The sequence below is a fragment of the Oncorhynchus keta genome, chromosome 1, assembly GCF_023373465.1.
Source record: "Oncorhynchus keta strain PuntledgeMale-10-30-2019 chromosome 1, Oket_V2, whole genome shotgun sequence".
NCBI classification, from domain to species: Eukaryota; Metazoa; Chordata; class Actinopteri; order Salmoniformes; family Salmonidae; genus Oncorhynchus; species Oncorhynchus keta.
Genome location: NC_068421.1, coordinates 14,376,401 through 14,390,961, shown reverse-complemented (window position 1 = coordinate 14,390,961; position 14,561 = coordinate 14,376,401). Strand labels below are relative to the sequence as shown.

The 14,561-nt window shown below is 45.3% G+C and overlaps 1 protein-coding gene across 7 annotated transcripts in view; it reads right to left on the bottom strand.

Annotated features, from left to right (window-relative positions):
- Positions 1-12,113, bottom strand: part of LOC118379305 (roundabout homolog 2-like) — a 152,331-nt gene extending 140,218 nt beyond the window's left edge. For all 7 annotated transcript variants that reach the window (XM_052507522.1, XM_052507555.1, XM_052507634.1 and 4 more), the window contains exons 1-3: positions 11,959-12,113; positions 11,670-11,790; positions 8,676-8,814 (exon numbers count right to left, since the gene is read on the bottom strand). In XM_052507522.1, coding sequence (XP_052363482.1) covers positions 8,676-8,814; positions 11,670-11,772 — 242 coding nt within the window. In that variant the 5' untranslated portion in view covers positions 11,773-11,790; positions 11,959-12,113. The remainder of the gene's footprint in view (positions 1-8,675; positions 8,815-11,669; positions 11,791-11,958) is intronic.
- Positions 12,114-14,561: the final 2,448 nt, after the last annotated feature.

Below are 14,561 nucleotides of genomic sequence, written 5' to 3'. Positions count from 1 at the left end.
ACACAACTGTCGGTAACACCACTTTCTGTAACACAACTGTCTAACAACACTGTCTGTAACACCACTGTCTGTAACACCACTGTCTGTAACACAACTGTCTAGCAACACGGTCTGTAACACCACTGTCTGTAACATCACTGTCTGTAACACCACTGTCTGTAACACCACTGTCTGTAACACCACTGTCTGTAACACCACTGTCTGTATAACACACTGTCTGTAACACCACTGTCTGTAACACCACTGTCTGTAACACCACTGTCTGTAACACCACTGTCTGTAACACCACTGTCTGTAACACCACTGTCTAACAACACATCTGTAACACCACTGTCTGTAACACCACTGTCTATAACACAACTGTCTAACAACACTGTCTGTAACACCACTGTCTAACAACACTGTCTGTAACACCACTGTCTGTAACACCACTGTCTGTAACACCACTGTCTGTAACACCACTGTCTGTAACACAACTGTCTGTAACACCATTGTCTGTAACACAACTGTCTATAACACAACTGTCTAACAACACTGTCTGTAACACCACTGTCTAACAACCCTGTCTGTAACACCACTGTCTGTAACACCACTGTCTATAACACAACTGTCTAACAACACTGTCTGTAACACCACTGTCTAACAACACTGTCTGTAACACAACTGTCTGTAACACCACTGTCTGTAACACCACTGTCTGTAACACCACTGTCTGTAACACCACTGTCTGTAACACCACTGTCTGTAACACAACTGTCTAACAACACTGTCTGTAACACAACTGTCTGTAACACCACTGTCTGTAACACCACTGTCTGTAACACCACTGTCTGTAACACCACTGTCTGTAACACCACTGTCTGCAACACCACTGTCTAACAACACTGTCTGTAACACCACTGTCTAACAACACGTCTGTAACACAACTGTCTGTAACACCACTGTCTGTAACACCACTGTCTGTAACACCACTGTCTGTAACACCACTGTCTGTAACACCACTGTCTAACAACACTGTCTGTAACACCACTGTCTAACAACACGTCTGTAACACCACTGTCTAACAACACTGTCTGTAACACAACTGTCTGTAACACCACAGTCTGTAACACCACTGTCTGTAACACCACTGTCTGTAACACCACTGTCTAACAACACGTCTGTAACACCACTGTCTAACAACACGTCTGTAACATCACGTCTGTAACACCACTGTCTGTAACACCACTGTCTGTAACACCACTGTCTATAACACCACTGTCTGTAACACAACTGTCTGTAACACCACTGTCTGTAACACCACTGTCTGTAACACCACTGTCTGTAACACCACTGTCTGTAACACCACTGTCTGTAACACAACTGTCTAACAACACGTCTGTAACACCACTGTCTAACAACACGTCTGTAACACCACTGTCTGTAACACCACTGTCTGTAACACCACTGTCTGTAACACCACTGTCTAACAACACTGTCTGTAACACCACTGTCTGTAACACCACTGTCTGTAACACCATTGTCTAGCAACACTGTCTGTAACACCACTGTCTGTATAACACACTGTCTGTAACATCGCTGTCTGTAACACCACTGTCTGTAACACCACTGTCTGTAACACAACTGTCTGTAACACAACTGTCTGTAACACCACTGTCTGTAACACAACTGTCTAACAACACTGTCTGTAACACCACTGTCTGTAACACCACTGTCTGTAACACAACTGTCTAGCAACACTGTCTGTAACACCACTGTCTGTAACATCACTGTCTGTAACACCACTGTCTGTAACATCACTGTCTGTAACACCAGTGTCTGTAACACCACTGTCTGTATAACACCACTGTCCATAACACAACTGTCTGTAACACCACTGTCTGTAACACAACTGTCTAGCAACACGGTCTGTAACACCACTGTCTGTAACATCACTGTCTGTAACACCACTGTCTGTAACACCACTGTCTGTAACACCACTGTCTAACAACACATCTGTAACACCACTGTCTGTAACACCACTGTCTATAACACAACTGTCTAACAACACTGTCTGTAACACCACTGTCTAACAACACTGTCTGTAACACCACTGTCTGTAACACCACTTTCTGTAACACCACTGTCTGTAACACCACTGTCTGTAACACAACTGTCTGTAACACCATTGTCTGTAACACAACTGTCTATAACACAACTGTCTAACAACACTGTCTGTAACACCACTGTCTAACAACCCTGTCTGTAACACCACTGTCTGTAACACCACTGTCTATAACACAACTGTCTAACAACACTGTCTGTAACACCACTGTCTAACAACACTGTCTGTAACACAACTGTCTGTAACACCACTGTCTGTAACACCACTGTCTGTAACACCACTGTCTGTAACACCACTGTCTGTAACACCACTGTCTGTAACACAACTGTCTAACAACACTGTCTGTAACACAACTGTCTGTAACACCACTGTCTGTAACACCACTGTCTGTAACACCACTGTCTGTAACACCACTGTCTGTAACACCACTGTCTAACAACACTGTCTGTAACACCACTGTCTAACAACACGTCTGTAACACAACTGTCTGTAACACCACTGTCTGTAACACCACTGTCTGTAACACCACTGTCTGTAACACCACTGTCTGTAACACCACTGTCTAACAACACTGTCTGTAACACCACTGTCTAACAACACGTCTGTAACACCACTGTCTAACAACACTGTCTGTAACACAACTGTCTGTAACACCACTGTCTGTAACACCACTGTCTGTAACACCACTGTCTGTAACACCACTGTCTAACAACACGTCTGTAACACCACTGTCTAACAACACGTCTGTAACATCACGTCTGTAACACCACTGTCTGTAACACCACTGTCTGTAACACCACTGTCTGTAACACCACTGTCTGTAACACCACTGTCTGTAACACCACTGTCTATAACACCACTGTCTGTAACACAACTGTCTGTAACACCACTGTCTGTAACACCACTGTCTGTAACACCACTGTCTGTAACACCACTGTCTGTAACACCACTGTCTGTAACACAACTGTCTAACAACACGTCTGTAACACCACTGTCTAACAACACGTCTGTAACACCACTGTCTGTAACACCACTGTCTGTAACACAACTGTCTGTAACACCACTGTCTGTAACACCACTGTCTGTAACACCACTGTCTGTAACACCACTGTCTGTAAGATAAAGTAAATTGCACACACCCACACCAGACACACACACACACACACACACACACACACACACACACACACACACACACACACACACACACACACACACACACACACACACACACACACACACACACACACACACACACAAAGATGAAGTGTGTTAAAAAGGAAAGCATGGGACATGAAAGTGGGTGTAGCGTGTTAGGGAGCTGCAGCTCTGGGTTCGGGGGCACTAAGGGTATGAATACAGATGGGCTACTGGGGCGGATGGATTCAGATAAGAGGAGGGCACAAGGGTCAGAGGGAGGGATAGAGAGGAGGGAGAGAGAGCGAGAAAGGGATTTGGGCCACATGGAGAGTGCTGGGAGATGAAACACACCCTGTCCAAGTCCGTTCTCTGGGATTTGGGGCTCGCTATAGTTGACTCTTCTGAATCTCTCCCGCCTGGAAAAAAATGAGCTTTCTGTTCCTCTCTGTTCCTCCCATCCTGGCTCTCAGATGTGGCAGAGGGATTTCCATGGGCTCCCTCCTCTCCACATTACTGAATGATGTAAAGAAACCTCCCTCTTCCAGCCATATGGACGTTACACACAAGTTCTACAGATTTGGTTCAAGACTGTGTGTTTGGTCGCATAACACATTATTATGTTTATACCAGCGTTAAAGCTACCCTAGTACAGCAACACACACTGCAATCTTGTAAAATGTGCCACTAAGCCTCTATTCACCATAGTGAAAACACCACCACACTCTCCCTGCGTTACCTCATACCAGGGCCTGTGTACCAGTGTCTGTGTTTCCCTGAGAGACAACTAGAGCCACCAAGAACATTATAGAGACGTTTACGCATCTGAAGCTCCAGCTATCGTCCTTTAAAACACACACACACACACACACACACACACACACACACACACACACACACACACACACACACACACACACACACACACACACACACACACACACACACACACACACACACACACACACACACACACACACACACACACACACACACACACACAATCTGCCAGGCATCTGTCAGTGAGGGGATCTTTGCTGTAGAGTTTTTCCTGCTGTATCTCCTACATCTCCCTATAGAGTTTCAGCGTCTGTTCAGAACCACTCTGACAAACTCTAAAATGCCTAGCTGTGGTTACCATGGCGCCTTGGGCTCTGGCAGCGCTCCTGGTAGAAGATGCACAGATCTACTTTACCGACGTCATTGTCCCCTTGGGCAAAATTTGTTGCAGTGTCATGCGCACACTTTAAAATACATTTTTACGAAAAGGACAAGAACAATATAACCTAAACCATTAGGGGATAAATAAAAAACTGATCTTAGATCAGTGTCTAGGGCTAATAGCTCCATGCTCTGCATGATTCGTAGACAGCAGACGGTAGCTACGGGACAAGCCAATCACTGTGAGGCAGACAGGGTGGGGGGCATCAGGACATATATAAAATGGAGGGAAGGGGGGGATCAGGACATATATAAAATGGACGGAAGGGGGGGATCAGGACATATATAAAATGGACGGAAGGGGGGGATCAGGACATATATAAAATGGACGGAAGGGGGGATCAGGACATATATAAAATGGACGGAAGGGGGGATCAGGACATATATAAAATGGACGGAAGGGGGGATCAGGACATATATAAAATGGACGGAAGGGGGATCAGGACATATATAAAATGGACGGAAGGGGGGATCAGGACATATATAAAATGGACGGAAGGGGGATCAGGACATATATAAAATGGACGGAAGGGGGATCAGGACATATATAAAATGGACGGAAGGGGGGGGATCAGGACATATATAAAATGGACGGAAGGGGGATCAGGACATATATAAAATGGACGGAAGGGGGGATCAGGACATATATAAAATGGACGGAAGGGGGATCAGGACATATATAAAATGGACGGAAGGGGGGATCAGGACATATATAAAATGGATGGAAGGGGGATCAGGACATATATAAAATGGATGGAAGGGGGGGATCAGGACATATATAAAATGGACGGAAGGGGGATCAGGACATATATAAAATGGACGGAAGGGGTGATCAGGACATATATAAAATGGACGGAAGGGGGGGATCAGAACATATATAAAATGGACGGAAGGGGGGGATCAGGACATATATAAAATGGACGGAAGGGGGGATCAGGACATATATAAAATGGACGGAAGGGGGATCAGGACAGGCTCACGCACAAGCACAGGCACATACACACAGCATGGTTGTGTCTTTCAGGGATGGCACTGGTTCTGGTGTTCAATGTATTTTAATATCCTGGCAGCTATGTGTGTTAGTGTGAAAATGTGTGCATCATTATCTGCAGGCAAACTGAATTAAATGTATTTATATTCCATATTATGAAGTTTCTGTCTGTCAGACAGGCAGTGTGTTTGATGTTGTAACTGCAGATATGCTGCACAGTGGGGAAAGATACTGACTTGTACAATAAAACGACTGTTCACTCACAGAGACAACAAAGACTGCAGAGAATGTCCAAATTAAAATAATACACCCTTCACACATTCATCCAGTCTGCTTCAAAGGAGAGTGAGTACAGATAGCTCTGGAAACAAATACAACACTGTAATTATGAACACTGAGATAGTGATCGTCTAATCATTTAGTTGCCTTTGTTTCCCATGTTCCGTGCTTTCTCCTCCAAACACGACTGTACTTCAAAAGGCAAGATACAGCAAGAGAGACATTCTTATTCTAGGATTTATCCTATGCTATTAAACTCATGAGTGTGTTAATAATTTTTTTTTTACAATGAATACTATGTCCTTTCCTGAAGCAAAGCTACATCAAATACATGAATGAGTAAGTTAGTTGTGTCTATTTGGCTTAGCTCATGAACCCTACAATATGAACCCTACCTTATGAACCCTGCATTATGAACCCTACCCTATGAACCCTACCATATGAACCCTACCTTATGAACCTTGCATTATGAACCCTACCTCATGAACCCTACCCTATGAACCCTACCCTATGAACCCTTCATTATGAACCCTACCTCATGAACCCTACCCTATGAATCCTATCCTATGAACCCTTCATTATGAACCCTACCTCATGAACCCTACCCTATGAACCCTACCTTATGAACGCTACCCTATGAACCCTACCTTATGAACCCTACCCTATGAACCCTACACTATGAACCCTACCCTATGAACCCTATCCTATGAACCCTACCTCATGAACCCTATCCTATGAACCCTACCTCATGAACCCTATCCTATGAACCCTTCATTATGAACCCTACCTCATGAACCCTACCCTATGAACCCTACCTTATGAACGCTACCCTATGAACCCTACCTTATGAACCCTACCCTATGAACCCTACACTATGAACCCTACCCTATGAACCCTATCCTATGAACCCTACCTCATGAACCCTATCCTATGAACCCTACTTTATGAACCCTATCCTTATCAGACACCAACAAAGCAGCTAGCAGCTAGCCTTGACAAATGTCTGTTAGCCCGTGTTTCATGTGATGACCTAAGTGATTAATTTATAAATCGGGAGGTGATGGAACGACACGATAGGAAGATGGTCTGGGGAGCTCTGAGGTACTTGGAATGCATGAACTAAAAAAAATCACCTTTATATGAGAGAATCAAGCACACTTCTCTGTCTCACCACAGAAACAACCGTACGTTGGTCCCTAGGTTACAATGTTGAGCAAACCATAAATCCGGGCCGGCCCAACACAAATCAATTATCAGGCACATTTTCACATAACATTTTATACGGGACAGGAGAATTTCAGTGCTGGCAACACAAATCAACACGGATCACTTTTTTATGTTGCAAACAGTGACAATCATTTTTCATGCAAAGAGAGGCACCAGATCTGGTAAAATAGGTTCTGGAATGAGAGATGCTGGATCTGGCTTAAATTAATCACTGGATGACCTTAGCAGTGAGTGACCCTAGTGTTGGACAGTCCAGTCTCTTTGAAGCTTGGTAGTGACGTAACCCTGCTTCTGACGTGACACAGCCCTGCTTTTGACTCTCTGTGCAGTGACTGTGAGCCACAGTGGGGCACATGGAGTACAGGGCCAATAGAGGGAACCAAACAAGAACAAAATCACTGCTGGCACTAGTTGGAGAGAAGACGTTTAACAGGAACCAGAGTGGGACAGTTTTCTGTATAAACTATGACACACACAGAACCCACAGGCTCTTTCTGTTTCTCTCTCAGAAAGGGTGAATGAGTTTATTGTTGTGTGGTGTGTGTGTGTGATTTTGTGCCAAGTGCTCACCTGTACAGCTGCACCTGCACACACTCCCAGGGTCACGCTCTCAGTTGGCAAACTCATAGATACCCTGTCTGTCTGTCTGTCTGTCTGTCTGTCTGTCTGTCTGTCTGTCTGTCTGTCTGTCTGTCTGTCTGTCTGTCTGTCTGTCTGTCTGTCTGTCTGTCTGTCTGTCTGTCTGTCTGCCTGCCTGCCTGCCTGCCTGCCTGCCTGCCTGCCTGCCTGCCTGCCTGCCTGCCTGCCTGCCTGCCTGCCTGCCTGCCTACAGACAGACTCTGGCCTCTGTTATGGCCACGTTGGCTGACCACTGATTGACAGACAGAGCTATGGGGGCACAGTGTGTTTGTCTAGCTGCTAGCAGGGTTACCCTGTGTGCTTAATGAGTGTTGTGAACAGCCTAATGGTCATGTCTAATGCCTGCTGGCTGGCAGGTGAGAGAGAACTGGCATCAGTCCTATCTGTCCTGTAGAGTTATCAGCACACAGAGTGAGAGAGAGAGAGAGAGACAGTGGTCTCTCTTACATTGATCACTCCTTAGTTAGTCTATATAAACTACATCATGACACCTCAGCTATACAGGATCAATCACTCAATGCTAATGATTGAGGAGACAGAGGGGGGCCAAGGGAGGACATCAAAGAATATACAGTACCAGTGAAATGTTTGGACACACCTACTAATTCAAGGGTTTCTCTATATTTGTACTATTTTCTACATTGTAGAATAATAGAGAAGACATCAAAACTATGAAATAACACATATGTAATCATGTAGTTACCAAAAAAGTATTAAACAAATCAAAATATATTTGAATTGATTTCAAAGTAGCCACACTTTGCCTTGATGAAAGCTTTCCACTCTCTTGGCATTCTCTCAACCAGCTTCACATGGAATGCTATTCTAACAGTCTTGGCATTCTCTCAACCAGCTTCATCTGGAATGCTTTTCCAACAGCCTTGGCATCCTCTCAACCAGCTTTGAATATTTTTCTGTAAAGTGTTTCCCGAATGCACATTCCAATGGTTGTTTGTTTGATATATTGATTGGTTGATTAGTTGGTTGTTTGATAGATTGATTGATTGGTTGGTTTACTGATATGTTGATTAGTTGATCAAATAGAGGAAACAGAGTACTACTGAAGAAGGGTCTTACCTCCCACGGGGCACATCAACATCATTCTTCCTCCAGCGTACGTTGGGCTGGGGGTCTCCCTGCACCTGGCACCTGAACTCTACCCCCTCCTCCTCCAGGACCACTTGGTTGATGGGCCGACGCAGGAAGGTGGGACGCTCTGGAGGGCAGAGAGAGGAAATGAGGGAGACAGACAGACAGACAGACAGACAGACAGACAGACAGACAGACAGACAGACAGACAGACAGACAGACAGACAGACAGACAGACAGACAGACAGACAGACAGACAGACAGACAGACAGACAGACAGACAGAGAGAGAGAGAGAGAGAGAGAGAGAGAGAGAGAGAGAGAGAGAGAGAGAGAGAGAGAGAGAGAGAGAGATAGATAGATAGATAGATAGATAGATAGATAGATAGATAGATAGATAGATAGATAGATAGATAGATAGATAGATAGGGCAGGTCAGACACAGCAGTAGTCATAGAGAGCGCAAGCTTTGCCGTACCCTTTCTCTACCGCGTGCAGGTAGGCTGCTGTTGGCCAAATTTGTGGATTAAATAAAGTTTAAAAAAAGTATTGTGTCTGGAAGCGGATTTGAAGGGAAAGGTGCCAGGCAAGACTAAGGTTTCCTTTTTCCAAGCCATACGGAGGGTGCTCTAGCAAACAAACAGCAGAGACCTGAGCCTCTGCTGCTGCTACTCTCTGATTATCATATATGCATAGTCACTTTAACATACATGCATGTACATACTACCTCAATTGGCCCGACCAACCAGTGCCTCCGCACATTAGCTAACCGGGCTATCTGCATTGTGTCCCGCCACCCACCACCTGCCAACCCCTGTTTTACGTTACTGCTACTCTCTGTTTATCATATATGTATAGTCACTAACCATATCTACATGTATATACTACCTCAATCAGCCCGACTAACCTGTGTCCGTATGTAGCCTCGCTACTGTATATAGCCTCGCTACTGTATATAGCCTCTAAACTGTATATAGCCTCTCTACTGTATATAGCCTCCCTACTGTATATAGCATCTCTACTGTATATAGCCTCCCTACTGTATATAGCATCTCTACTGTATATAGCCTCTCTACTGTATATAGCCTCTCTACTGTATATAGCCTCCCTAAATGACTTAAATGTAAATGTAAATGTACTGTATATAGCCTCCCTACTGTATATAGCCTCTCTACTGTATATAGCCTATCTACTGTATATAGCCTCTCTACTGTATATAGCCTCTCTACTGTATATAGCCTCTCTACTGTATATAGCCTCTCTACTGTATATAGCCTCTCTACTGTATATAGCCTCCCTACTGTATATAGCCTCTCTACTGTATATAGCCTCTCTACTGTATATAGCCTCTCTACTGTATATAGCCTCCCTACTGTATATAGCCTCTCTACTGTATATAGCCTCCCTACTGTTACTGTCACGACTTCCGCCAAAGTCGGCTCCTCTCCTTGTTTGGGCGGCGTTCGGAGGTCGACGTCACCGGCTTTCCAGCCATCTCCACTCCATTTTTCATGTATCCATTTGTTTTGTCTTGTTCCCTGCACACCTGGTTTTCATTCTCCAATCAATTCATATGTATTCATTCCTCTGTTCCCCATCATGTCTTTGTGTAGGATTGATTGTGTTACATGTATTTTGATATTGTGGATATTGTTACGTGTATTACTTTTTGTCTATGTTCCGTGTTTTGACCGGATTAAAAAGTGAGCCCATTCACTACACTCTGCTCTCCTGCACCTGACATCTCGTCCAATACACACTCCTAACAGTTATAGCCTCCCTACTGTATTTTTACTGTTGTTTTATTTCTTTACTTACCTATTGTTCACCTAATACCTTTTTTTGCACTGTTGGTTAGAGCCTGTAAGAAAGCATTTCACTGTGAGGTCTACACCTGTTGTATTCTGCGCATGTGACAAATATACTTTGATTTGATTTGAGGACACCATCCAACCTGGAACTCAGCTGCCAGGCTTGCATGGACAGACCAGATACAAATTCAATTAGCACTTGAGGTGTGAAGTAAAATGAGTTGAGGTCTTTGGGCCCAACAAGTGGCAGGAGTCTTTGAAGAAACCTTCGAAGCCACCACCTGCTGTTCAAAGACCTGACCTTTATACAAGAAACCTGCCTCCACAATGAAAAGCTTCCTCCCAGTGGGTGAGATACCTACTCCTGATGCCTGCTGCACTGCTGCCTGGATTCCATCTGGCGATCTGATGGTACACTGTCCTTCTCTCAGCACGTATCAAAGCTGCAGTAGTTTCCTCTTATCGTAATCGCTCCTCTTTCACCACAGCTGCCAAACTAACCCTGGTTCAGATGACCATCCTACCCATGCTAGATTACAGAGATCTAATTTATACATCGTCAGGTAAGGGTGCTCTCGAGCGGCTAGATGTTCTTTAGCATTCGGCCATCTGTCACCCACTGTTCACAGGCCGTCATTGAAAATAAGAATTTGATCTTAACTGACTTGCCGAGTTAAATAAAGGTTAAATAAAAATGAAATAAATAAATAAATAGAGAGACTCAGCTCAGTATAATGATGACTGCTTCAGCGGTTACTGTACATGAAGAATTCTTAAATAGCGTCAAAAAGGGTTTAGTTTAATTGGTGGGTCAGGAGAAAATGTATGTTTTTTTACCACCTATCCAATTGCGATCTTGTCTCATTGCTGCAACTCCCCGACGGGCTCCGAAACATGATCCGCCAAGCCGCGCTTCTTATCAACCACTCGCTAGAGTACGATGAAGAAAGTAAAGCCACCCCCCGGACACACCCTCCACCAAACTTGGACGACACTGGGCCAATTGTGCACCGGCCTATGTGACTCCTGGTCACGGCCGGTTGTGATCGAACCAAAGGCTGTAGTGATGCCACAACACTGTGATGCAGTGCCTTAGACCACTGCGCCACTCAGGAGGCCATGCAAAAAAATGTAAAACACATTTGGGAGCACTGTCAGGCATTCATGCTTACCAAACACAGTCAGCTGGGCCGTCTCACTGTCTCTCTCTCCCACCATGTTTGTGCCAACACAGATGAACATGCCAGCATCACTCTTCCTGGTGTTGGAGATCATCAGCTTCCCTCCTCGGATCTGAGGACACAGGGAAACAGTTGATCTACATACCTCACACAGGGCTATGACCAGGGCTTGGTTAGTATTATGTGGTTAGTTAGTAGCATATGGTTAGTTAGCAGCATGTGGTTAGTTAGTAGCATGTGGTTAGTTAGTAGCATGTGGTTAGTTAGTAGTAGTACTTACTGTAATCCTGTCCTCCTTGTCTTCGATGCGTACTTTGTCCTTCTTCCAGTAGATGGTTGGTTCAGGGTGACCTCTAGGCGGGATACACTCCAGGATGGCCGGCTCCCCGGCTGCCACCACCACGTCTGTAGGGTTCTGTCGGAAGTCATCGCGCAGCACTGAGGAGAAAGAGACAGAGGAGAGAGAGATGGAGGGTGAGCCTGGGGAGAAGACTCTGCAATGACGAAACACTTTATCTGATCTAATACTTAGCTAGGTGTACACAATGAGTTGCAATGTCTAGTGTGTGTGTGTGTGTGTGTGTGTGTGTGTGTGTGTGTGTGTGTGTGTGTGTGTGTGTGTGTGTGTGTGTGTGTGTGTGTGTGTGTGTGTGTGTGTGTGTGTGTGTGTGTGTGTGTGTGTGTGTGTGTGTGTGTGTGTGTGTGTGTGGTGAGTGCATGGTGAGATGCTGCTGCTGCTGTGTGTTAGACTGAAATGTGAGGTTTCATCTGACTGGTCTAGCACAAGTAGCGGCTAATTGGAGTTAATGGAGGTCCCGGGGGAGGCAGCAGTTCAAACACACACACACACAATGCCCTGAAGCATGGTATCACTCACATCACAGAGTTCACAGAGGCACAGCACTGTTCAGTACCGTGGGCACACACACACACACACACACACACACACACACACACACACACACACACACACACACACACACACACACACACACACACACACACACACACACACACACACACACACACACACACACACACAGTCCGTGGGTGGTCTGGCAAACAATGTTTCCGCTATCTTCTCCTCCCCTTCAGGTAGTCCTTTCGACACACAGATCCCCTCTCAGCTTGTCTAGTGTTCTGTCATACACACAGAACAGCTCATTATCAACCAGGCAATGGCTGCACATGTTAACACTTTACAATACACCTCAATCCCCATTAGTTACTGGAGACTACACCTGCATCAGTGTCTTCTATGTTAACAAATTGCCTTACAAAAACCGCTGAACAGACATAAAGAGCTGCTTCTCAGAGAAACAAATGACCTTAAACGCTCAGGCTTCTTGTTATAATCACAAATTGGGGATCATTCTAGAACATGCTGGGTGCGCTCAAGCTGACGTTTTCCCGCTTAACCCAAACCAAATCCACTGAATTCCAAATGAGTATTTGCGTCATGGCGGACAGTGACTGCAGCCGTGTGTCTGGGGACACATGTAAAGGATGAAAGAAGAAGAAGAAGGGGATGTTTGAGGAGCGCTAAATTAAGGGCAGCACCACAGGTTCTTGTTCAAATCCCCCGTGGTGCTGCCTGTACACACACAGGGAGAAGGGGTTGGATTAGACTGGGATAATACTGTAGGTCCTAGTGGGCTGCTCTCTTTTCTGCCTTTCTCTCTCCCTTCCCCTCCCCTCCCTCCCCCTCCTCTGCTGTGCTTTACAAGGCCCACCACACCACTGTGTGTCGATTCATTTATTTAGCAAGGGATGGGGGTGAAACATAGAGGGACATAGGGGGACTAAAGTGTTACACAAATTCAAATGAAACCCTCTCAAACTGGGAGGAGAGAGTACACAAAGAGAGCTGCTTCTCACTCAATGGAAGGAGCGTGGGAGAGGGAGCAAGGAAACAGATCGAGACAGAGAGAGGGATTGACAGAGAGATATAGAGCAGTGGCTAGGGTGGGTTCCCTCCCGGGTGGGTTCCCTCCCCAGGTCCCTCCCATTGTTGATTGTTGGCCGAGCTAGGATGCAGCACTAAAGAGCTGATGTAATTAGCCAGTCCCAGAAAGATAGACCCCCTGGACAGACAGACAGACAAGGTGGAGACTGGAGCCTCAGCCTGCCTGGTTCCTCTGTTTCCATCACAAACAGAGTCCTGCTGTCTGAAATCTTACCACCGAGATGGACTAGCCACTGTGGCCAATGCCTGTTGTTCTGGTACTTGTGTTTGTGTAGCTTTTCTTTGAAGGTGGCGGCCAAGGGAGTTTCTGTCCAGATCAATTACCTTTAAAGAAATGGAAAACAGATCTAGTGATCTTCCGTGAGTGTCACGGATCCCTCCGGAACTTTCATCACGCACACCTGTCCCTTATTCCCACGGATTAGTATTTGTATTTATGTACCCTTTGGTTTCCATGGTCTGGTCGATTATTGTTACTATGTCCGTTGGTGCGTGTGAGTACCTGTGCTGTGTGTTCTGGGCTTTCACAGATGATTACGGGTCTCGTCCCGTGTGATAATCATTGTACGCTAGTGTTATTTATTCAAGGTTCTCCTCGCTCTTTTGTTTGGGTTTCAACCCTGTGTTTTTGTTACGTGTTTGTTTGGTCTTCGTCCCTGTGCCCTTAACACAGCACGCCGTCATTTGGGTGAGATAAAAATGCATATTACGCATTCCTGCATCTGTCTCCCGAATCTCTTCATACCAACTTGACAGTATGTTGTATTATGTGTGTGCTTGTACACATTTTCTACAGTATTGCAGAAGCTACCAAGCCCCTCCCCTATACAAACAAACACACACCCCTGCAAACAGACACACTTTTTGTGGCATGGCCACTGAGCTCCCAACAGCTACAAGCCAACACAGATCAAGTG